The 27,030-nt window shown below is 35.5% G+C and overlaps 1 protein-coding gene across 3 annotated transcripts in view; it reads right to left on the reverse strand.

The window, feature by feature from the left end:
• Positions 1-27,030, reverse strand: part of CACNA2D1 (calcium voltage-gated channel auxiliary subunit alpha2delta 1) — a 366,353-nt gene that overhangs the window by 53,647 nt on the left and 285,676 nt on the right. For all 3 annotated transcript variants that reach the window (XM_054631736.2, XM_077179149.1, XM_077179150.1), the window contains exons 12-14: positions 22,564-22,668; positions 2,978-3,056; positions 766-815 (exon numbers count right to left, since the gene is read on the reverse strand). In XM_054631736.2, the coding sequence (XP_054487711.1) occupies positions 766-815; positions 2,978-3,056; positions 22,564-22,668 (234 nt within the window). The remainder of the gene's footprint in view (positions 1-765; positions 816-2,977; positions 3,057-22,563; positions 22,669-27,030) is intronic.

Raw genomic sequence — 27,030 nt, forward strand, 5'->3', positions numbered from 1 at the left:
CTTTATTTATCTACATGCAAGTCTGCTAGCATGTTCCTACATCCTTTTTGAAAGAAAGAAGTGCAGTCTCTTCTGAAAGGGTTGGATCCATCCAGGTACCTCTCCTATAAAGCAGGATGGTGTTGTAGCATCCACATGAGTTCAGATGCTCTAGCAGGGCTATCCCCTCCCATACATCCACAGCAGTGATAAAAACCTCTGGATCATGCAGAAAGCATGGCAGAAGGTGAACTGTGAATGCCTAGGCACATTATAGAAAATAACTGGTTTTATAAACTTTATCATAAAACTGCTGTCGGGTCTCAACATCAAAGTTTGAGGGACCATGTAAAGCCTGGAGGAAAGCTGAGCCAAAAGCACAGTCCTTGTGCAGAGGCCTGAAGGACACAGAGCACTTCAGAACCTCAGACACTCAATGGTGTGCCCTGGTCAGCCTGCCTGGGAGGAGGGGAATGTGACCAGTGCTGTGACCAGCACCTCCTGCTCTGGGCCAGCTGGCCAGGGCAACAGGGCTAATGTTTTAAACTGGTCCTCTGCAACCACTTAAAATAAAAAGTAGAACATTTTAAGAGAATAATCCCTTAAATGTAGAAGAAAGACTTTTATATATATATATATATATATATATATATATCTTGTCTTAATGTAGTGCATATTAAAATTTAATTGATTTTAGCAGATGTGAAGAGCAAACGTACCCAAGAACATGTATTACTCCACTTTTTGTGTGTTAAAACTGCATCTGGGTTTGGCCAACTCACTTACCTGGGTGTTTATCCTTATGGCTCCAATAGATGGGATTTCATAATAATAACCTAAAATTTAGAACAGAAATATTGTCATTTTACTATAACAGATTGCTGGCCTCCTAATCTTGAGGAATTTAATTTAGCTTATAATTTCTAGTCTAAAGTCTATTGGAATTATTGTTTATGAATGAAATACATTTTAGTAGATGCTACCACAATGCACAGCCATATGATGGGTCACCATTCCATTCAAACCAAGGTAGTGACTCTTAAGTAATGACAGTTGTAATTTGTTTCTTTTGGCTGTTTTGGTAAGGCTGCATCATATACTGAGTTTGTACTCATGAAATCCCAGTTAATATGATGTGCAAGTATATTTAATGTTTATTTTAATATGCTGAGACAGAAACATAATTATAGACTGAATGCATATAGGAATGTAAAAATAGCTATGGTCTGCCACAAGAGTGAATTCATAGTATAAAAATATAAGGGACTCTGTGGAATGAAAAAAAACTAATGGGTACTTCTCCTACACTGAGAATGTACATCAGAAATGTCTATTTAGCACTGATTTTATTGCTCATTTGTTTGAATTAAAAATATTTAAAATATTTAACAGTAGTCCATGTAATAGGACTGAAGCCAGGCACTGAGATCCATCTTCAGTCCAAGAAAATTTTAAGTCATATTGGAAGGAAGAATCAGAGAATTAGAGAGGTAAAAGTATTGATATTAGTAATTTCCTTTGCTGTATGCAAAATCTTTTAATTTAGGAAAAAAATAAATAACACTGCTTCTTTGGATATGCAAACAAATAATCACAGGAATTTTGGACAGAAGATTATGATCATTTTGCTTCAATAATAAGATGACATAGGTGGTTATGCTTTAAACCAGCTGGTCCTCATTTGTTTTAAAACAATGGAGGTCACATGCACACAGTATTTTGAGATACAAAGATGTAAGTTAAAAAAAACTCTGTTCAAAACACAAATGTCAATTTTCTGTTATTATCTGACAATACAATCTGCTCCTCATGGAGTTGTAGTATCCTCTGCATGACTTGTCAGCATGCTGAGGGTTTCATGAGGTTATGACACATATGTATGCTCTAAACCCAGGCTATGGATTCTTCTAGTTTGGTTTTTCTGGTTTTTTTTGGTGTGTGTTTTTTTTTTTTTGGTCGTTGTTGTTGTTTTTTTGTTTGTTTGTTTTTTTGATTTTTGGGGTTTTTTTAATCTATGCATTTCTCTTATCTTTGCTGTATGTTACTCTTCTGCCTGAGCACATCTTTATCTCCTTCCCTGGCAGTCCTAATTTTCGAGAGCCTTTGTATTTCAGCTCACCTCTCACCTCTTGCTTCTCACCAATTTGTAAAACAGTTTTACATTTTCAATCAGGCCTGGAAATTGCTCTATTTAAAACATAAGCAAATGTTTGATAAATTATATGTTTTCCACTTTTCTCTATTCTTTTCTATTATTTCTTTTCTATTTTCTGCTGTATCTCTATATCTTATGACTTGTGCCATTATATTATAAGATATTTGAGGCTCATATTTTTCACACACTTCAAATGTTTCTGAGTACATTTTGAATGCAAAAAATTTATGTAGAAAACATTATATTTCCTTACTTTCACCTTTTTTACTTTTTCTTTTTGTCCTACATAAAGAAAGCAGAATAAAAATAGAAAATACAAGAAGCTCTCAAAAACAAAGAAATCATAGCAAGAATAATTTTGATATTTTCATTGAAAAAAGGAAAAAAAAAATAAGTATCTTATCCCTTGTAAGTTTTGGAGAAAAACAGAAAGAAATGTAACCAGCCAACTAACCAAACAAAACTCCCTTTGTCCAGACCACTTAATTTAAACCAGCTTTGACTAATTTCTTATCTGTCATCAGTTCCAACTTTACATAGATGGCTATTACAACAAATATTCTCAAAACTGAACCATAATGGCTTATTATTATAAAAACTACTGTGGTAGTTTTCATGCAATGTGAAGTTTTAAATAAAGTAATAAAGAAATAAATATACCAGTTTCTCATTTACATGTGATTTTTTCATGTATATATTATGTAATGAATTAACTTTTGAAAATTTTGATAACAAATAGAATAAACTTAAAAACCAAGCTGAAAAATCTGCCATTTTTAGAGAACAAAGATATCAGCTACCCAAAGCTCTAGTGAAAATCAGTTTAAAAGACAGACACAGTACCTTTATTTTCACAGGCCATCCACTGTATGGGTCCTTTGTCATAATTATGTTGGCCCACAGAAAATGTGAACACACGTACCTGTGCAAGTCAAAAACCAATGCATATAACAACTATTTATCATTTATTAGTTGTGACCTCAAGTCAATGATACCTGGATTTTTCATAAATTAGAATAAATAAGAACACTATGAATTCTCCAGTTTTTGTATCCATAAAAGATATGAGAGATGTAAAAAAGAAAAGATTATGGAATTTTGTGTACTCCCATTATTTCTTCCATAAAGTAGAATCAAGAACAATGCTCTTTTACACAGCCTTCCTACTTTAAAAGTCTTACATTGGTGATTGCTCATGAAGTATTTTAACTTTTAGGTTCTTTGTTCTAGGGTGGTAATTATAATTCTTCAGATTTTGTTAAATTAGTTGACAAAACGTATCAATATTAGATGCTTACCAATGGCTTAAAAAGAATATATGTGTGGCAGTAGAATTCAAAGCAATGCAAAACAGGACTTTTTAGGATTTAAAATATGAAATTTTCAGATACTACACAAAACAATTTCTCATTTTGCTCAGACTCAGTATTCTTTATGTAAAACCACTAAATTAGTTCAACAGACTTCAACTTCCATACAATGGTTAAGCTTCTGATTTTTCACCTTAAGCTCTTGATATTCATTTAAATTGTGGGGTTTTTCAGCATAAAAAACCATTATCTTTCACAATGCTACTCTAATCTATCTCAGCAACTGTAAGGAGTTATGGTTTCAGAAGAATTTACCAAATATCTCCAAGTTTTGGACTGAAAACAGACTTTTCAGCTGAAATGATTTTCCTTGCAAATTTTCTGATTTGAATGAGAAAAATTTAAAGCCAAAACCTGGTATTGCTTTAAAAATATTAAAAATCTTACCAGACAGACAGAAAGATTAGAAATACTATTTTTTAGCTTCTAGCTGAATATTTTGCTCTAAATTTGAGTTTTTCTGATAAAAGCTGGGAAAATTGTTTTCCCAACAGTTTCAATGAACTGCTCACTATATTCATGTCCCTCTGTTCAAGGGTCAGACACCTTTTCCTTTTTAGGCATGTCTTTCTTTATGGATCTTTAACTTTATCACTTCAATGTACAAATCATAGACCACAATATGAAATTAGAATGAAAATTCCTTTCTATGGATTGGATGCTTCAAATTAAAATATACTACAATTAATTTGCATGCAGGCTGTGAGTAAATAATAAGGTAATATTTTCGTTTAATAATACACTCTAAATTTGCAGAGACTCCTTGTAAACAACTGATCATTGCTAAGTTTGTTAATGACTCTTTATAAAAAAAATTCACCACATTATTTAGCATGTGCAATTAATACCCAAATCTTCACTTCCAAAATAGACAAAAAAAATATTGGTGTGATATAATCAGAGCTCAAGTATTAACCAAGAGCTGTAGGAATGGCTTCACATCATCCATCAGCAGGTAGCAAATGGTGAAACTTTATTAGTGTTGACCCCTGTATGCAAGAGGGCAAACAAAACTTTGTGCTGGATGCCATTTTTAATTAACAATATGTTTTGATTTGTTTTATCCATACAACCCCTTTGTTTCTGCAGTTAAAAGGAGAATTAAAGCAACTGATTTAAGTGCTTGTTTTATAGTTTAAAACTACTCCATAGAGGGTCATTCCCCACTAATTAGCCAATTACATTTCTGGTTACACAGGCAGGTGTAGCAATGACTATGCCTGCATGACAGTAACTTTTTTTCTCATAGTTCATATAGATAAAGACAGATGAAAAATACCTTCTATTACTCTGAAAATATCAGTATTGACAGTGCAAAAATGACTTTACCTGGCATGATCACATCTCATTTATTAATACTGTACCACAGTTGCCATCCCCCTTTTATTCTTGACACCTTTTAAAAAAATGACATCTATAATTCTTCTAATAGATCTTTCTTCTTCTATTTAATTAACATCTATTTTTTTCTTATCAGATTAGCACCGTGTTATTTCATATTGGCACCTCTCAGCTCACAAGGTCCCTGCCTCCTATATTCCTGTTCTTTCTGAATTCACATTGCTCCCAGTCCATTGCTCACTAAACACTTGATTCAGAATAGATTCTTCTCAGAAACGATGGAAAAACCCCACTGATGGTCACTAATTAGATACTTGAGAGACCTGATGTTTCTTTTGGATTAAAAGCTCCCAAGTCATGTGGGTTCTCTTGTGTGTGCAGAAAACATATGAGTCAATTAGACTGGACTGTCTAGCATTTGATCTCAAATGTAAAAATGAAACACTGAATTGGATTCAAGTTGCGAAATGCTGTGTAATTTAGGGAAAAACAGCAGTGTGTTAAATCTGCAACAAATCTATAAAGAATTTAGAATTTAAATTATTGACAACAAGCAGGAGACAATATATCTGATTTACTGTTCCTTGGATAATTAACAGAGATAAAGAACTGCAATGAAAATTGGAGATTTTAATTGTTACTTGGTTTGGCAAGAGGGTGGGATATTCAAAAGAGTATTCTTTTTCCTATTGCCTCATCTGGAATTGAGTAGGATGACAGACCAGCTGGAAAAATGAGTCAGCAAGTCAAATTAAACAAGCCAATTTTAGCAAAAAAAAAAAAAGCTCTCTGCTAAATTTTCTGCAATAGGACCAAGAGTCAGCCAAAGTACTGAGATGTACTTTTCTATATGTTTTCCTTATCTCTCCAAAGAAGACAGTAGGGTATTGAATTAAAAAAAACCCCACAAAACAAACCAAAAAAAAAAAAACCCCAAAAACCCAAAAACTTTTAAACATTTAATTACTTTTAATAGGGAATTTACGACTAAGAATACTTTAGGCAACTGGATCAGGCACAAGGGGTATGAGCACCTCTCCCTCTGCCTAACCAAGTGGGTTTCTGAGCTGAAGCAAACTGCCAAGTCGTCTTTGATCCCCAGAAGTTGTTTTCCATCACCACTGAGGCTTGGTTATTGCTTCTCTCTGCCTCTCTGCAGCCTCTTGGGTCCGGGTAAACTGCAGTTTCTGGGTGGTTTTGCAATGACATTTCCTCTCCACCACCCTCACTAGGGGATGGATGGACTTTTGTGTTCCCCAACCCATTTCCTAGGGAAAGGGCAACCTTGGCTCAAGGCAGATCTATTTATTCTCTTCATAAAGAAACATAACGTCCAAGGCAGTAAAATTAATGGAAAAATTAGATAAACAAATAGGAGCTGTCATGCTTTCTGATTTTCAATGGAACTATTTAAAGTTAAGTTCTTCTAGAAAACTTCAACCCTTAGAATTGAGAAGAACTAGAGATGGGCACCAGCCTGCCCTGCCAGCCCATCCAGGCACTGTCTTGAAATTGTTCTGAAATAAAAAAGTCCTAACTTTTAGCAAAGGAGTTCAAAACTATCTGCATTTTCCTCACTGAGACTAACTGTAGGGAGAAAAAAAAAATCTTTGTTATAATAATTTACAGTATATAGCAGAAGACTATACTAACTAGCAACAGATGTGAGTGGCACAGGCTGCCCAGTGAGGTTGTAAATCTGCCTCCTTGGAGGTTTGAAACACCAGCCTGGATCTGGCCCTGAGCAACCTGGCCTGATCTTAGGCCTGATATTGAACTAGAGACTTCTGCAAGTCACTTATGGCTTATCCTAGGAACCTATGAAGGACAGCAAAGGAATACATACAAAAATCCAACTCCTAAACACAGCAAGTGATAGGTAGAAAAGAATTCTACAAAAAAACAGAGGAAGAAGTACTTTATTGAAGAAAATATAATTGTAGAATTATAAAATTAATTTGCTATTTATTTGTATTTCTTTCTCATGGAATAAGATCATAAGCACCAAGGTGAGTAAAAAAGACTTTGACCACTACAGATTTTTTGGGACAATGGCACTCAAGAGAGTTGTGGTGAAGACAAAAATGAAGGAGTATCTATGAAAAGGCTGTTTTCCCTACAGATCTCATTTGCTTTTTATGTATTTTATTTCTTCATTTTGGAATTGGAATAAAATTAAGAAAGATTAAATTAGATGCTCCCTTTGGGTATATCATGTTATGAGTATTACAAAAAAATTAAGGCTTGACTGAAGTTAATTCAAAGGGGTAGTTAAACACAATGCACTTGCTGTTTAGGGTACTGATTATGTGTGTAGACAATGTAGAATCCTTGAATCACTGAATGTTTTGGCTGGAAGAGAAATTTAAGGTCATCTCATTTTAACTCCCCTGTTAGGCCTAAAAGGACTGTATCCACTCTGCATACCCCTTAGAGTGGAAGACATGCACACTTTTTGATAGATAAATTATTTGTCTTAAATTCTCTGCTACTGGAATGAGGGAGCTCTCAAAAACAAATTTGTGCATCTCTTCACTTCTCTGTTTATGAAAAGATTAATTGACTTTTGGAGATATATATGTCTATTTTACCAGATACCAAGAGAGCTATACAATTAATTCATTTAATTGGATGCAGGCAAGATGAATCCTGTCATTTTATGCCTAGCATGTAAAGAGTGCATCTTTCTGTACCACTAAATAAACAAACTATGACCAAAAACTGAGCTCATCAAATCATTCAAATTTAGTTTTCATGATGACAGTAAGATTTCAGAACATTTTACTCTGGCCTTTATAGCTGCAGGTGAAGATTCACAGATAATCTTTTTTACAATACAACAAGGAAAACTGTGATAAAGGGAAATAAATAATTCAGTAATTTCAGCATGACCCAGGGAGTTATCTTTCCCAGTAATGGGTTTACAAATTATCAGAGATGAGGAAAAATCGATTGCAGTTTATATTTAATAGGTACACTTCTGAAATAAAAGGACAACATAAGAAGCCTTGCATTCTGAATAAAATCATAGAACTGCTCTTCTATTTTCCATTATGCATTCTGCCTTCTAAATCTCTTGTAAGTATAGCTTCTAAATCACTTAGTCAGTTTTGTGCTTTGTGCTGTAGGCCAGGGAGATGTTATGTAGTTTTCCAGCTGCCCCAGCTAAAACTGTGAATGCATTTTTTTCCTTGCATTTTTACATCTGTGGACAGAAATTTGAAGATGATTTTGGATTCTGCTGTGAGTTAACTGAGAACAGAAGACATTTATGACTTATTTGAGCTGAGAACAGAACTGCAGAGGACAATCTGAAATCACAATATACTAATTAGGAAACCACCTAGGATTAACTAATAGGACACGCCAAATACAGAGAGTCACCTAAAGTCTGCCTAATAATCTGTCATGCTGAACTTCCCAATTCAGGACATCCAGGGACACAGTTCTGAACTATTTAGGTTAGAGCTGTAAATGTAAAGCAATTTTTTTTTTTTTTCTTTCTAGAAGAGAAATAGAAGTTCTGAGCTTAACAGCAGGGGCAAGACTCACAACCGTGTGCTAGAGGACAGTTTCAGGATCCCTTAAGCCAACTTTTATGCATTACATGAAAGGGACATAACCCATTTTCCTTCTCAGGCCATGAGGGCAAGTGGCACAGTATGGCTCACATCTGAATGGCCACACCACAGTGCCATCCTCCCTCCCTGCCCAGCCCTCATCTCAGGTCATCCCACTATTGAATTTTTGGGAATAAGCCCTAGCTCATGCTATCACTGAACTGAACACTGACATTACTAAAAAATTGACTGCCACAGGCCAGGAGCCATTCTGTTGGGGCTGTTAACAACAGCAGTTTTGGATAACTGGACATTTCTGCAGCCTGCACCTTGGCCCTGGATCATGTCTTGGTTTGGACAGAGCTGTCTGGTTCACTCCTGCAAGTAAGGCTGGTTTTCTTGTGACACAGCCCTAAGGCCCAGCTTTTCTAAATTACTGGGACAGTGGTGCCACTAAACTTATAAATGAGAGTTCAGTACTCGCACAAAAAGAGGGATGAGTTCATGATTCTCAGTTTGAGCACATTCATAACTTCCCCAGCTTTGAATGCCAGGCTCAAGAAAGTTCAGAAATTGGAGATTCAGGCTTTTGTATGTAACTGTCGGGCTGCTGATGCATTTTTCCATTAATAGTAGTTGGGAAAAAGAAACAGAGATGACCTGAGCAGCAGGGAATGACACTAGTCAGGTGCCAAAGTTCTGAAGTTTGAAAGGTCTAGAACTCAGAAAGCAGAATTCCCACTTTAATGTCAAATTAGGAAATAAAAATAATGGCATCATACACCAGCGGATATGTATCAAGTTGCATTTTTTTACATTTATGAATAAATTAAGATCTTTCCCTTGCTGTGGGTACTCTCCAAAAATATGTGTAGACTTGGGGTAACTGAGAAGAAAAACCCACATGAGAAACAATGAGAAGGAGAATTTAGCTCTCAAATATTTAAATGCAAAGATAATTGCGTGCTGGACATCTTTGTATTTATAGACATGAAGAAAGTATAAGCCCACAGGATTTCAAAATCCATCTGACACTACTCAAGTGTTTCCATAAGTGACCCTCTATACTCTGAATTCATCAAGGCATGTAACTGTCCAAGTGTCTCCTTGAAACCAAAGGAAAACCTTTTAACTGAGACATGTATTTAAAGAAAAATAGAGCAGGTCCTTGGAAATACTATTTTAGACATTCATCCACAACAAATTATTTCTTCCAAACTTTCCATGTGTATTTGCAATCTTCCCTATCATTAATATCTTTCATTCACTACAATTAAATCTCAAACTTTAAACTGCAATGCTAGCTTATTAATTCATAGTCTAATTATAGTCTGTGTAATTATAGCCTAATAACAAAAAGAAATAATGACACTCTAAAAATCAGCTCACATTACAATCTAATGCTAACCCTCCTTCTATCTTAAAATAAAAACTACACTTATTGCATATCAGGAAATTATTGGAGAATCTCACTTTCTTTGGATATATTTGGATATATATATATCAGCATATATCTATACTGATAATATGCTCCAAGCCATTTAATGTGTTAATATATTGAGGAAATAGGATCAAGAGCATGGTGTAGTTGTAAGGAATTATTCTAGGAAAGGAATTAAAAAATGAGAATTATACCTGAACACATCACACACACATACAATGAAAGGTGCATATTCATGGAAGTTGTGACTGCCATAAATCCATGATATATGTTTTGCTAACTGCAAAGTGTTTCAAAAATGACAAAAGGGGTTATTTTTGGTTGGTTTTTTTTCCCCCCTAGCTTGTTTCATTCCCTCACAAAGAAAACATATCTACATGAAAAGGGAGATATTTTCTACTGCAGACTAATGGTCAAAACACTACTGTAGTTATACTGAAAAATTTCAGAACTAACGTTCTCACAGAAGTAAAAACAATCTACTAATTTAGACACACTGTTCTACAACTTCTTAGTGCCACCTTGTGGAACCACAGCCCCTCATTCCCTGCTCACAGCAGGGCTGATGTGCGCTGCCCCTTCCTCTGCTGCCACACAGCTGCAAGAATGGAACTGTAAAATTCCCTGCTGACACCTGCTGACCTACCCCTGCTAAACTGATCCTAAGGAGATAGAATGGACCACTGATGATGTGATTCTTTAATTCTTTACCTAGTTTAGACATAATCTTTGATGGGCCTCAAGTATGACAGGAGTGCAAGCACAGTTTCATATGCTCACAGTCACACAATGTTGGACTATTACATAATGATGAGGAAACAGTGTCCTCTGTACTGCACAGTCTCCTCAAGTAACAAGAAGTTTTTGATCTCAACATTTTCTGGGTGTGGGTATAAATCAGCTCTGTTTTATTAGCTTTGTGTAACACATTGCTTAAGAACAGCAATAAGAAGGAGAAAGGCTGTACTCCCAAAACCACCAGCAGGATTTCACATTGATGTGCTTGAATTTTATGTTTGAGTTTGCTTGCCTATGTCAACCCTGCCAAAAAAGTGGCTTTTGGTCCACTCCTCAGCCTTTAGAGCAGCTCTGTCAGCAGAGCCCACATGCACACACAGAAGTCAAAGCACTGCTCCTTCCCTCTTCCCATTTCTTTGGAGCCACAGGAGCACAGGTGCAGTCCCAGCACTTTGTCTGGGACTGTGCCAGCTGGCACAGGCCAAAAACCTCCCAGATTTAACTCACTTTAACCTATAAAATATTGAATAATTGTGGCTGTAGATAGCTCAAGGGTTGTGGACACATCGTGGACACATTCCTTCTCCCAGGATTTCCATCAGAAGGGCTGTCTTCATCACCCCACCCCAAATCAGAAATCCCTGTAAAGCACTCAGGTGCATCAGGTGATTTTCCAGCTCCTCATCCTCCCTCCCAGACTTCAGATAAAGAACATATTGGCATCTTTTTAACAATTCATCTGTTGAATGTTTTACTTGGACTACCCATGTTGTATTTACTCAAATAGTTGATCTATTTGGTTCTTTGGGGAAATTCTCCCTGTTGAAATGAAAAACAATTAAATTCCTCCTTTCCCTAAGCAGCTTCTCCCTGACACTCATCATTTAGCATTCTCTGAAGAAAACACTTTTTTTTTCTGAGAATTCCTTGTAAATTTGGTGGTCCATATCAGGAACCAGACAAGGGAGTTGACAAAGTAATTCCCACTGTACTCTGGATTAAAAGAATTTTAGGCATTTCTTTGATAGTCAAAACAACATTTGGAGGCAGCTGAGCAGCTGGAAAGGACTGGATTAATTAGAGAGATATTTACGGTTCATATTGTGACACTAAGTCCTCTTTTCTTTTTTTTTTTTTCATTGTCCTTGTAAATCCCAGGGAAGAAGTGTTACAAATATCATCCAAGTACTTAAAGGAATATTTCAATATGCCATTTCAAATATTAATTCTAATCATGTACTCTGCCTTTTTCCTTCCCACGCAAATGGTCTTGTATATTTTCTTCCTCAATTTTTTGCTCCCATTTACTCCATTTCTTGGACAACATGGAAAAGTGACTGAATCTTCACAGTTGCAAATGCCAGACAGTTTTACCAGGGGAGGGAAAAGAGTAGGTGGGAAAAGGAAGGACCCTAAAACCCTTATTTCCAGGGGAATCCATTTACAAGAAGTCTCCCTCTCTGGAATTATCTATTACACAAATTTCATGTCTAATTTTAGAATTGGCTGATGCTCAAAAGAGCATAAAAATTCTAGTTTAGACATAATCTTTCATGGGCCTGAAGTATCACAGGAGTACAAGCACAGTTCCATATGCTCACAGTCACTTAATGTTGGACTATTACATAATGATGAGGAGACAGTGTCCTCTGTACTGCACAGTCTCCTCAAGTAAAATGAAGTTTTTCATCTCAACATTTTCTACAATGAGTTTTTGATCTCAATCTTTTTCATTTTTAGAATGAAAATTTTAAACCAAAATGATTCAGTAAGCTTTAGAAAGGATGTGCCATCCAAAGAGGTGAGGACACTTTGTCACATGTTCTTTCTCGAAGACTCACCTGGGAACAGAACGGTATCTAAGAAGAGGAAGATTAAGGGATGAAAATGCTGCAAGTTTTCCTTTTCTAGGTGGGAAAAAACCTAACATTTACTGTTTACTGCTGGAAATAGAGCAGTGCCAGACAGGGCTGTGCTGAGGGCAGCCTGACCTTGCCTCTGCTCGTAGGTTGGGGCCGTCACTGGCACAGGCAGGCGGTGACAACGCTGCCTGTCAGCAGCTGGCAAGAGCCTGAGCAGGGCTGAGAGAGAGAGAGAGAGAGAGAGGCTTCTGTGCATGCATGGAATAGAGAATGTCCTTCACAGCTACTGATTCATGCAAGCAGCTCATGCCCACTCGCTGCACTTCTTGCCAAAGTGCACCTGAAGTCTCAGGATTGTCTATGAGAAGCATTGGATATGTACAGACACACAGACAGCTGCCACCTACCCCATGGGCTGTTAATGATAAACACAAATTTAATCATGACACAGTTCACTCATGCATTTGCATTTCTTTTCTAATCAGCTAAATGAATGAAATTTTCAGAAAGAAAATACAAGTGATTTTCCCCTGCAATCCACAGGTAAAACAACCTGGAGGGGTGGGGTGTCTAAAGCCTTGGTGTGTTGAACACTTCGTACCAGAATGTTCTTGGTGAATTTAGATCTAAATTTTGCATTCCTAATGGCTGAGAGAGAAGAGCAGAGAAAATTTGTTCTAATAAATCATACTTTATGTGACAAGGTATTAGCCATTTCTCAGTCTATAATGTGACATAAATGGATTTTAATGATTTTTGACAAAGACTTTTTTTGTTTTTGAACAGAAATAAGGAAAAAGGTCTTCAGCCCTAATTATAAATATGCTTCTTACAGAGAAATTTATTATAGACAAACATTGCCTTAGAGGGTTTGTCTTTGTTTTTTGCTTTCAAATGAAATAGCATCTACAGACTAAGTTTCCAACTAAAAGCATTGAGCTTATTTTTTTTTGCTGTCTACACACAGGATTGAGAGTACAGTATTGTCAGACTGCAGTATACAATTCAAAGTGATGGCTTAAAAAAAACAACTTACAAATAAACCAAATTCTTCCCTGTAAAAAAATTTCTGTATAAATAAATTCAGAATTATAAAAAAAAATACATTTTTAGCTGACACTCCAGGTTCTGTGGTCATTATGGTTTAGATGTTTTTGTTTGCACAAGATTAAGGATGAGATTATGAAGGACAGAATTCCCATCTAAGCCTCAGTAAACACTGAATATATTACTTTGAATTTGGTACAAGGCTAACATGCATTTGAGTTAAACCAAAATTATTGACTTCAAACAGAAGTTGAATATAGAAACAGAGGAATGGAGATACATAATAGGATAAGAATTCAAAGACTACATATAGGAACTGATTCTCTCCTGAAAAAAAAAAGAGGTTTTTGGGGGTTCTTTTTTCCCCTCTATTTTTTAGTGCTTTATTTTTTAAGCCTATAGAAATGTTTGTGAAAACCTCAAAATAATTAGAAGCTCATACTTCCCTCACCATGCAAGTACAAGATTGCAAAGTCAGTTTCTTGTTCTTCTATTAAAGACAACCTATTCTTATAGCACATTCAATTCTGCATGTTAAATTCTATCATGTACGGTGCAAAAGGTTTGAGAATGTAATTCTGACTTCCTGGAGATATGACAGAGCAGATTTTGGCCTTTTCTTTGAGATTAATCAGGATTCTGAATTCAAGTCACTTTCTAAGCAGAAACTGGGCTATTTTCTATTTACCAGCAGACTCATTCCCTATTTGTAAAATGACTTTTTCCCTTGTTCTTTTTTTTCAAAATAAAGGGTGAAATTTCTTTTCTTTTTGCAAAATGCTTTAGAAAAAAACTTTTTAAGTGACATTTAATAGTTCTTACTCTGGATAAGACTTCTTAAACAGAGCTCCTGCATCTCATGTGCTGATGTTCTCTCCTAAAAAGCAACCCCTCCTCACAACACCTGCATCAATCTTTAATACTCTACATTGAACTGGCACAAGGTTTGTACTTGCCTGGGTGAAATCTACAGTTCACCTACTTCACTTGCACTCTAGCTTCTCATTTCACATCCCTTTCCTCTGTTATGCTTCTTGCATACATAAGCACATACTTCTTGCTATCCAAATGGATTGTAACTTCATTTTTCGAAATTTTTATTTCCTTCTTAACCTGTCACCTGTTTAGGCTGCTGCATGCACTCAGCTTGTGCCACCATCTGCTTGTTTCAGCTGTTCCCTTATTCTCTTGCCCCCCAAAGAGATTCCTATTCTGTACTTTCCCTCTTGGACCCCAGCTATCAATTCTTCCTTCTGTCCACTTTTTCCACCTGTGCATTGGCAAACCTTTCCATCTACTAACAGACAAATCCTCAAGACCCACCTATGAGATGGCCTAAACAGTATTTAGAAACTAAGATTTCTATCAAGTTTTAGAGTCAATAAATAATAGTTAATTATTTCAAAAATATTATTCAGTTGTGCCACCTTAGTTATATTGCATATTCTACTAAGTGGACAAATTCTGCAGTTTCTTCCCAGAAAGTGGCATTTTTAAACCAATGTTGTAAAGTTAACCTTTGGAAAACTCTAGACTCAGTGATCATACAAATGTCATCAGAATCATGTCAGAATGGGCAATTTTACATAAAAGCATCTCTTAATCTTCATAATCATATTCATTTTTTTTCTTGCACCATTTTTGACTTCTCTATCAGTAGAAAACAATTCTTAACTTTCAGATTTTCTTCACTCTTTGTACTTTTAAATGAAAGGGAAAAATGAGCCTCTCTTATGTGGCCCTTACAGTAAAACAACTTCAAACTTCTCTGTTTTAGTTCTCTGTAACTGACTCATCACAGTCAATTTTTACTTATTCCACTTCCCCTAATAAACACAAGAAACATAGAAAAAATATTTATAACTGTAACTATATAAGGTCATGCAGATAAACTTATAATGTGAGACATAATTACTGAATATCTTTTAGCAGGTTAGGAAAATTTCTTATTCTAGAAGATGCCAAGAACAGTTAATTTATATTTGAATTTTAAGGCAAAATTATCTCTAGGAGAAAGAAAATACTTTGAGTGAAAGATTAAGAAGTATTTTTATTACAAGAAAAGGAAGGTTTCATAGCAGTAAAAAACCATAAGAAACCAACTCCAACAAACATAGAGAATTAGCTGGCTGAATGAGTAATGTAGGAAGATAAACTAAAGAATGAAGGATTACAAGAAAAATGGCAATTTAGGAAGGAGAAAATGTTAAGTATACAAGAAGAAACAGTTTGATATAATGTAGGATTCAGTTTGATGTAATGTAGGATTAAAAAGACTTGGAAAATCAAGCACAGATAATGAGAATGAAGATGAACTATTAAAAAAGAAACCAACAAAACATACAACCAAAAAACCCCAAACATCTAGGGAAATAATATTCAGAATAAATCAGAGAAACAAATATGGTTCAATAATATAACATAGTTCCAAAATTTTAAGTTATGCTCTATGATATATTTACCCAAATGCTGACATGCATAAAAAATTAATAATAAAAAATAATATATATATAAAATGCTCTGTTCTCTTGATACCACTTAAGTTTCTTTCACTGTTCAAGACTGACAATGTGCCTTTATACACAAAAGAGATGTAAATAATAAATAATTAATATGATCTAAGATACACATTTAATTAATCTGAAAGAAATTAGCTTGTTTAGTTGAAAAGACAAAAGCTGCATAGCAAACTTGGATGAAAATTTCAACATAGAAATTTTTTCCTGAAATGGAAGGGATATTATTATGATAGGAATTAATTGTTCTTGTTAAAGAATGTAAAATGAAAAGAAAAAAGAAACCCTAAACCCTCTAAGCCTACTTTGTCTTAAGGAAATCTAGGAAAGCTTTCGAACCAGGTGGCTGTTGAAAGAGAAGAATGTAAATACCTAAGGAAGCTGTGGAACTGGATACTTTAGAGAAGAGGTTACATAAACATCATTAGGCATGGCCTAGGTATCAAAAGGCTTGTTGCAGAAAGTCCCAGACCTTCAATTCTTGAATTACAGGAGAACATAATCAAATCACAAGGCATTTCACAGGAATTGCAAATTCCCAGGAATGAATGAACAGTTAATGTATGGGGAGGCTGAGACAGGACAGACCCTCTGATGTCTAGCCTCAACCAGCTATGCCATATGTAGCTTTTTGTTTGCATAAATAAGCAAAATGCAGCCTGACTCTGTTGCATTTGTCCCAAAACAAACATAATGGGCTTTCTATATTAACTGATATTCTATCCTTGTTGCCTTGATTAATCATTTTATGCCATCTGCAGCATCAACCTCAATGTGATGCACTGAATCAACTGCTATTACTACAGTGTTTGGAATGGGAGATCAACAAAAATAGAAGTATCAAATAGCCTCCTCCATGCCAAATTTGAAGGGAACAAGCTGCCAGTTGGGTTTTATGTAACAGATACACATGACTTTAATAAAACTGATAAGGTTACTTTTCAACAAAGCTATATTAAAACTTTCATTAGTCTTCTGCAGTTCTCAACACCTCCACATGGATTTTTATCTTGCATGGGAGATAAAAACGCCACGTGGCAACCCAGAATCATGCTCATAATGAAACAGCAGCATAAAGAGGAGCTCACATCAACAAGGAGATGTGTGTGCAGACACATGCATGAAAAGGTTCTGCCAGCAGATCTTTCTAAAAGAGCCCCCTCAGCCCTGCTGCAGTTTCTGCTGCAGCTCTTTGAGTCTGCAGTGACCTCACCCAGGTGTCCACACACAGAACAGCACAGGGGATGTGATGGCTGAATGGAAAAGTGAAAGAAAGTAGAAAAATATATATAATGGGTATTACTTCCTTATTGAAGTCCCCAAGAAAGGCTTGGGGATGTTTGGTGATGTCTAAAGATAAAGGGGTCAGTGAAAGACAGTGTAGGAAAGATGGGCAGACTGTTGTAACCCAAGAGCATTGCCAGGCCATGGACACACGGTGGCCTAGCAGGTCAGCTGAGAAGATGACTGCTGAAAGAACAATGTACAGGTAGTTTTGGAAAAGACTATCTTAAAAATCACTGAACTCGGATTCCTAGCAGGGAAACAGAGCTTCACAACCATCAGGTAATTGTGGTTCAAAACCTAAGTTTATAGGGAAAAAAATGTGTGCCTAATATCACAATGAAAAAGAAAATAAACCCCACTAACCTCCTCATCCCCCCCAAACTGTTATTGCATGGATTTATAAACTCAAGACTTACATAGCTTAGTATTGTGCAGCTTGACTATTACCAAAGCATATTTGGGTAATGAGTGTCAAAGGAGGGAGACTAAGATATGGTATATTTAAATTCATTATTGTAGTGGAATTAATTTATGTTAGGAATCCAGAAACTGGGACAGTAGGTATAGTGCAAGCCCTTAATTTATGAGTGGAGCTAAGAGGTAAGAAAAAATAAAAGGTAATTTGCATTTAGAATAAGAGGCTTCTTCTGTGAATACTCTAATAACAGTTTCCACTTCTTACTTTGACAGAAAAAGTAATGGATTATGGAATTTTTGAGTACTGACCCAAGTTTCACCCAGAATATTTTAGGTTTACCATTTGTGCATATCATGGAACATAGAATAAAGTAAAATTAACAGCTGGAAGGTGACACATTCTTAAGGCAGAAGTGATTAGGAAAGGGGCTGGGGAGCAAGTTTAACCAGCCAGCTCAAGCTTTGTTCAAACATTTAATTACTTTGTGCTATATCCTGTGTTACAAGCCTACCACACACAGAAATGCCAAACCTGCTGGGGTGCTCTCTGACAGCTGTTCAGTTCTATTCAAAGCTGCCACCAGTGTTGTGAAAGATGCTGTTTCAGTTTTAAGCTCTGTAAGTGACCATATAAAGTTATGTTTGGTCAGTCTGATCCCTGATGAGAATTCCACAGCTACCCAAAGTGGAAACATCACTTTTTTGATGGTCCTGTGTAGCCATCTAGAACAATACATACACCACTGCCTAAATTAAAATAATTTTGATTTTACTTTTATTGACTTGCAGTTACGCACTAATGGATTGAAACTAAAAAAGGAAATGGTTCCCTCCACCGATAATGACAGTAGGAGGCTTTTTTTTTTTAATGAAAGTTTTACAAGCTCTCTCTTATAAATATTTCATTTTAACACTCTATTGACATGCTGAATGTGTCCCATTTGGAAGAAGTCAGTGGCAGCTCTAAGCTTCCCAGGGGAGCTCCAGCAAGCTGGAGTCTTCTCCCATGGGATGTCTGCCACAGCAGCAATTCTGTGCCCATCACACACAGATATTCTTAATGGAACTGAGTTGATGGAAAACTTCTCTTCACATCATTTCCTCTCAAATGATACTGTCAGAAAAATCTACAAAAAATGAGGTTGTATTAATTATGGAAGATAATGCTGTGAGAATGGGACATAAGACCCAATTTATAGTTCTGCTCCCACCTGAGGGGTCAGACTAACCCTGCCTCTGTGTGTCAGGTCAGTTCACCCAACCCACACAAACCTCTGCCATTCTACAAAACTTCAAACAACTAAAAGTGCATGAGGTATGTTTAAGGTCTTTTCCTACTCACATAAGTTGAGCAATCTTTCCAAATACAGATTCCAAGGGGAAAACTTGCCCCAAAGATCTGTGGTTTTTTATTTTCAACCTGGATCCAAAATTCTCACGATAAACGCCTACAGGGCATACATTTCAATTAAATTTATATTGCTATCTTCAGGGAAGCCATCTGTAGGAGGAGTACAAATAAAATGAAATTTAGCACCCTCATTCCTGAAATGTAGAGCATGTGTGGTATTTTACACATTTAATGTGAGTGCCCCAAATGTCACCATAAAGGTAAACATGCCGGTTTTTAAATATCAGGCTCAGCATGTAGTCACAATATGTGACAATAAAATCTGGTTTTATAAAGGGAAAGAGGCATGCAAAGGTGAAACACAACTGTGATTTTACTCTTCACACAGATAAGTGTTCCTCCCCAAATCTGTGTTACATAAGTTTTATAATAACCCTCTTATTCACCCTGTAAATTATTTATACAGACAGAAAACCATTTTAAATATATCTGTATGCTATTTCAAATAGATTAAAATTTGAATTTAAAAGGACTACTTTTCAGCTTCTAGATTCTAGGCTCTCTTTTAGTAGTTTTCAAGTGTTTATTGCATTATTTTACTTAAAGGTTGCACCAAGGACACTGCAAACAAGTGTACTAAATCATGTTACTTGATGGGCTGAAACTCAAGCTTCTTTCATGGCATGGATTTACAAATTAACTGACATAAAAAGAAAATACTTATAGAGCTGAAGAAATTTCACATCAGGAAGATGGAAACAAGGATTAAGAGATTTACAGAAATGGTCTTTTGTTAGTATAAGAAAAAGAAAGTAAGTTTACAACTCAGTGGTGCTAAGTGACTGACTGTGACATAAGACAATAAAGATTCATCTTTTATATGCTTTATGCAAAAACACCAAGACAAGTGGTCAAATAAATGCAGAGCAGGCAAGAAGATGCATATGCTGATATTTATACCATGAACTGCTTCTACTGTAAAGCAGTGAAAACTTTTTAACTCCTTATATTGAACATTCCCTCTACAAATGATAAATATCAACATAGTCTGAAATTCGCTGGATATTTATGAACTAAATTATAAATTAACTGCAATAAAGACAACAGAAACTACACCCACATCTCTTTAAAATCTCATCATTTAATATAAGGAAGCAGCCTACTCTGCAATCTAAGAAGGTAACACAATATTTGTGATTGTGACTTAGGAAGATTAAAAATGTAGGCATATTTTTCATGTTGGAATGTGTCTACCAATTATGCTGTTGTCTACTGGTAATGAACAAACATTGAATTACATACAGAGGCAACAACAAAAGAGCTCATATGTCATCATTATGGAATCAAGTGTAGCCTTACTAAGGAGAGCATTATCACAAGCATATTTTGTATAAAGCTTATTTTTAAAAATATTAGAATGTTATGAAAGAGATAAGGGAGATTTCATTGTGACTTAAAAAGAATTTAGTGGTGCAGTCTCATTAGATGTTCTCCAACCATGAATTTCCCTTCAACACTACAAGGATTGTTCCTGATTGAAAGAGATAAGGGGAAAGCAAATTGTTCTTCAAATTCCACCTGCATAAACTTGGTCCTGCAATTCCAATGTCACCTTGGAGAAAACCAGCAAGGACTGATATGTAGCAATCCGGTGCTTCATTAGACAAGTTACAAATTGGAAGTTTACTAAGATTTGAACTCGTAGGTGCATAGACCATAAACAAGTGTAGAAAATATGTCTTGCCTTGCATTGGCAATGCATTAAATTATGTATGACAATATACAGACACACAGTGACCATTATACATTTGCTGTATGCAATAAAACCCCTAAAACTTCCTTCACAAGAGATAACAAGAAAGTGACTGTGTACCGTGTTTTATAGATAACATTATACATAAAACCATCCCAACCCTTGGCAGTGAAAATTTACAGTATTAAATGATGCAATAACATAACCATTTAAAATTAGTAAATCCTACATTTCATTTATTATACTTCACAGAATAATCAACCATCAAGCATGATGTGATTAAGATCAAAAATCTCAGCCCTCAAATCTGTTTTGTTGTTTGGACTGAATATTTTACTACACTTTCCTCCTAACACAGTGACTTAAATGAAAAAATATAATAAGAAATGAATCATACATCTTCCCCCTTATGGGGGTATTTCCAATAGCTGATGGCTGTTGTTGCAATGTGATAAAAGCTACCACTATCTATCTACTACTCTCCAAATTTGAAGAGGAATCTCTGTGTGTATTTTCAGAGTACAGCCATGTGCATCAGACATGGCCAGGACTTCCATTCTCTCTCCTAACTGAGAGTTTAAAAAGTACTTTCAACTCAGACACAAAGATGAACTAAACCCTGCCATATCATTCTGTGTGAAGCACAACTGTAAACCAGCCACAAAATGATTATTCAAGGTCAGTGATTGGATCACTGGTCAAGATACAAATTGAGCACTGCATTTCCAGATCTACTTTTGAAAGGATTAATTCAACCATATGAAGATTTCCAATGAAATACTTCCACTGTTTCATGCATATACATCCATGGCAGCTGGTGAAGTGCCTTCATGAATCACAGTCTAACTTTTAGCTGCTTTTTTGGAATACAAAACAAAAAACAACTCACAAAACCCCACAGATGTAGGCACAACCCCAGGCACTGGAAAAGGTAAAGGCTTAGTTGCAGTGTGAATCCAGCTCATATTCCATTTCTATTTAGAATGTGATAAATCTTCTAATAATAATAAATAACAGTTTGCACTGAAATTTAATAGGAAACAACTTTATAAGCTGATATATTTCATGCATTTTTCATTCCTGCATTTTTAAATCTTTAAGTATGCAAAAGCCAGAACAGAAATTTGATTAGATTCAAAAATTAAACCCAAAACCAGCACAGCTAATAATCCAATTTTATCTAAACAAGAGAACTCATCCAGGGATTCTCATGTCAAACCCATAATTCTGCTTTAACCACAGATCAAATTCCATCAACAGAAAGCCATCCCACTTCTTGCTAAGACATTCAAAGGTATAATTAGCCTCACTGGGAAAAATGTGGGTTTGTTCCAGCCTAAATCTATTCAAATTCAGATTCTAATCTTGAGTTCTCATTTGCCTTTGCCTGGCAAACAATAAAAGCACATAGAAGATATTTGCAGTGAGGAGACAGAGATACACATATATATCCTATCATTTAACTACCTATGTTTGTGCTGGATAATTCAGGATTACACTAATGCCAGAAAAGTGTCAATGGAAAGTTGAGTTCTTTATGGTTTACAGTATACTTCTGCATCACTTGAGACCAATGAGTCACAAAGTGTAAAACATTAAATATATTTCATGATTTTTCAAATAAATGTTATAGATTGAAAAAGATTTTAGTGTCCTAAGGATCAATACTAATAAGTTTTTTAAAAATTACTTTATACATTTATGCTGTTATATTTCATACAGTAAAATTTTTCATATATCACTTACTTTTTTGTCTTCATTATATTTGTGGAAAATTTCTTGTGCTCTTTCTTCACCACCATCTGTAAACAGCATAATAATCTTATTGCAGTTAGCTCTGGAGACACTGTGCTGTAGGAGATACAAACAGAAGAGTTTTTATATTTCAGGCTATAAGAAATAACAACTATTATATCTGATAGCTTTTATAGCTACACACTTACTACTTTAACATAGTAATGTCAAAGCATAAATCTTTTAGAATTTCATTCAGTACCCCCCACTAAACAAAAAATAAAATAAAATAAGCAAAGCCACTTTTCTGTTCTATAATACTTCAATCTGAGTCACTTCAGATCTGGCCCAACAGAGTGGAATAGGGATGTGATGGTTCCTGTCACCTCCACAAATACAAGGAGAGCTCTTTAGCTCTTTGTCATCACATCAACCCCAGTGTTCCTTGTCAGATATTCTGCATGAGACTTGCACAGTGGGGATCTCAAAATATTTTTCTCTTTTCGCATCCTTACTTTTTTCCCCTTACTTCCCTTGTGGAAATTAGGGAACAATGGACATGGAATTAATTTAATTAATTACTGAATATGCTTTTTTTTTTTTTGTTGGACTCCTACTCACAAAAACTTTCCAGCTTGAATAAAAACTCTGTTAATTTAAGCATCTTACAAGATATCACCTTATACCCTTCAAAATATTTTTGTCATATTTCCTTAAATTGAGCTTCATCTTCCAAATCTTTAATTCTTTCACATTGTTCTTAAAATTATTAATACTGTCAAGTGAATAGCTAATCTTTAGAAAAGTATTTTAGAACAATGTTTACATAGTATATTATAGCCAAGATATGGCTGCCTAGATTATTAAAATCTCTCCATCACCTAATTTTCCAATTATGTTGCATCTTAGAGCTGAACAATGGAGCATGTTCCATTATTTCTGGAGAGCAAGCCTGAAATACAATTAAGAAGAAGCCCCTCTGACTCCTAATTCATCAACGTGACTAGTAAAGCCCCTGAGAAAAAGGCAGTGTGTTTTGCAAAGAAATAACAATATTGTTCCACAGCCAGATCAATAGAGGTGAGCATGAATTCTGGCTCATTTTTATTTTCTCAAAGTTGAAACTCTGGTTTAAGCAAATTGCTTTTTACTTTTGTAGCCATTCCTTGCCCTTTGTGTTGCATACAAATGGTGCCTTGGTACTTCTGAGTGGCTGGATGTGACTGAGTAAAACCCTTAGAGATCCAGAGAAACAAATTCAACTTCTCCTTCCACGAGCCTCAATTTTGCTCTCTGAATTTACTCTAGAGTCAGGAAGATAAATAGGAGAGTTGTCCTTGCAAAGTCCCCAGTTTCCTCCTGCTTTACTCTTTGTGGCTGCCACCAGGCTGGTCAGGCGTGATGATCCCACTCCCTTCTTCCACTTTTCATTCTACTCATTGGTCTAATTCCTGCTCAATATTCAGTGAAGAATTACTTCTTTTCTTACTATTCCTACTTTCAAATCTAATAATTTGTGGGAAAAAAAAAAAAATCAAGCCCAAAGAATTTAGCCCATATGCCCTCACATGTAACAACATATAAAACCTGGCTATGTATCAATACCTTCTCTCCAGCCTCATCAGCACACTGTGTTTTAGTAGGGATTAAATAATTTATGACCATTTTTCGCTGGTGAAATATAACTTGCAAGATACTTGCTTTGGGCTGCAATTCTCTGGATATTAAAAAAGTCATAAAAGTAGGGTTGGATACCTCATAAATAAAGAAATTCACCTACATCTACAGTGATTTAATATATAGACCAAAATAAGATCAGAGAGACAAAGAAGGGAACCAAAATTTGCTCATGTTATGGAACTTTTCTAGGGATTTTGAAAGAAGCACTACTATGGGCAATGGAAACTTGAGGCAGGCTTTGCTTCCACTGACTAAAGCAGGACTTTTCTGTGAATTACTGAGCATATGCTTACATATTACCAGAAAAAAAGCGGTTTTCTCTCATCTCCTCATACTTAGAGAAGGAAATTACTTACGTTACATTATTTAGACATTAAAGACACTAATGTCACAGAAAAAAAAATATCCAAGATTTTAGCCCCCAAACATTATTGGAAAGCTGAACATGAATTAATTCAAATAATATGATATTACCCCATCTCTGGAACTGTTTAAGGCCAGGCTGAATAGAGCTCTGAGCAGCCTGGTCTAGTGAAAGATGCCCCTGTCCATGGCAGGGGTGCTGGAACCAGATGATCTTTAAGGAATTTAAAACACATCTTCCTCCCCCCCAGCCTCTTTTGGTCTAAAATGAGAGATACTGGCTGAGGGAGTGAATCCATTACAGATTGTGAAAATCCAATGCTGTAATTTCATAATTTTTCTGAACAGTTTGCCTTAGCAATCCAATGAGCCACAGCTGGATGGGAATGTGTTGTCTATAAAGGAGCTTCCCCAGGACAAGAAACAGCTTTTTAGCTTAAACCACAAAAGAATACAAGAGGAATTGAACTATTTAATACTTTTTAATTCTCTCTTCTATTCGATACAGGCCTTATTTTTTTTTCTTTGAAATAGGCAAGCAAGACATGATCCATTTTATTATACTGCATCTAAAATTGCTTTTGTTTTAAACAAGCTTCACATCTTTAAAATTAACTCTGTAAATGGCAGGTTACAATTATATTTTGTGACATGGCACTTCAGGAATGCATTTTTCACTAATTTTTCTTTAAGAAGCTGTAGAAATGAGATATGTAGATATGTAGATATTACAGTATGAGGGAAAAAAATCCTCCTGAACTGCTGAAGCTGAAGTATTATGATTTTCAAAGAAGCACCTTAATGTAACAAATAACAATATGAAAATGCTGTATAAAATTTAAGGAATCCAGAATATTGTTAATTACATTAATTATTGTGCTGAAAAAAACTTAGGTGTCTATTTCCATTCAGGAACTCATCAGACAACATTTTTTTCATGGTACCAAACATTAATTTGTTATACAGGAAATTTGTTTGAAATAATTGTCATCCAGAAACAATACCCACAAAATTATTTTGAAAATTTGAGAAATACCTAATTTGTTGGACTTTAAAGCAATTGGACTGCTTGAATTCATAAATATACAACTGGCAACTATCCCAAAGCATATTTTTTATTATTTATTTAAGCCTGTATTATACCACCATATTATATTGTCTTGTCACCAGAGCCTTGGCCTGAACCCATCACCATCCCTTTACTCTTCCTGCTAAACAGATTTGGCAATATTTGGAGAGGATGAGAATATATCCATAAACCTGTGCCATCCACAATGTCCAGCCTTGACTTCTAGGCTTGCAGAGATCATGTGAAGCTAATCACACTTCTGCCTTCAGCTAAAAAATGAATGGTCCCACTTTAACACTCATCTCCAGTTAGTTTTTAAGTAATACTTTAGTTCTACAAAAAAGTCCAGCTTGAGGCTTCCCCTGTGCTCAGCTTTTGTTAATGCTGCCTGCAGAACAAGGATGTACCTGGTGCTGCACCAAATGTAACCCATAACTTTAAGCAAATATCAATGTTATGAGGGACATATTTGGTAAAATTTCTTTTCTTCCTGGTTCCCTCTGCATAAGATGTCAACAGGTGCAGAACAGGGGAAAATGCCATCCAGCCTGGTCCAAAATGTCCAGCAGACTTCAAAATATTGCTTGTGGTTTTATATAACCATCAGCAGAGGACACCCACTCATTTCTCCCCAGAGTGCTCTGCTAATCTGAATAGTAGTAAACTGAGAAAATTCCCATAAAAACATTGCATTTTCTTTTTTGTCATCAAAATTTTACAAGGTTATAATTTTTTACAGCAGATCTTGCCTTTAACTGCACATACAATATCAGGGAAGTGTCCTGAATTTCAGAATATGTCAGACTGGGGGAAAAAAATGTAAAAAAACCAAAACCACAAACACAAACAACCAAAAAAAAACCCCAAAAACAACCAACCAACCAACCAACCAAAAAAACCCTGAGCCAAATAAAACCACACAAAAAAACCCCACAGAAAACCAAACCAAATCAAAACAAAACCAAAACCAGTAAGGATAAGAATACTTAAGGTATACCTTACCTGCTGTAAAGTGATACAGCTTTATTTCAGCTAAGGTTTAAGATATAATGTGTCTACTTCAGGAAGGTGAGAAGTAGACCTATTTATTTAAACAACTACATGAACCATTTAAAATTTACTAATAAACCCCAAACATTTGCTATAAATGGGAAACATTGCTATTCAACAAGCTTGTGCCTGGTTAGAAAGTGCAATGTATTTAAAAATCGAAACTGCATTTAATTTTTGAGGAAATTATTCTTTTTATACATGAGAAAAAGAAAAGAATTAGAATAGTCTCAGTGATTGAATACTATGCTTTAGGTATCATCAGGTGCCTAGAATTCCTCTATTAGCTAATTCATTTCCTTCCCCTATCTTGCTCA

Source organism: Agelaius phoeniceus, chromosome 5, assembly GCF_051311805.1.
Source record: "Agelaius phoeniceus isolate bAgePho1 chromosome 5, bAgePho1.hap1, whole genome shotgun sequence".
In the NCBI taxonomy this organism is placed as follows: Eukaryota; Metazoa; Chordata; class Aves; order Passeriformes; family Icteridae; genus Agelaius; species Agelaius phoeniceus.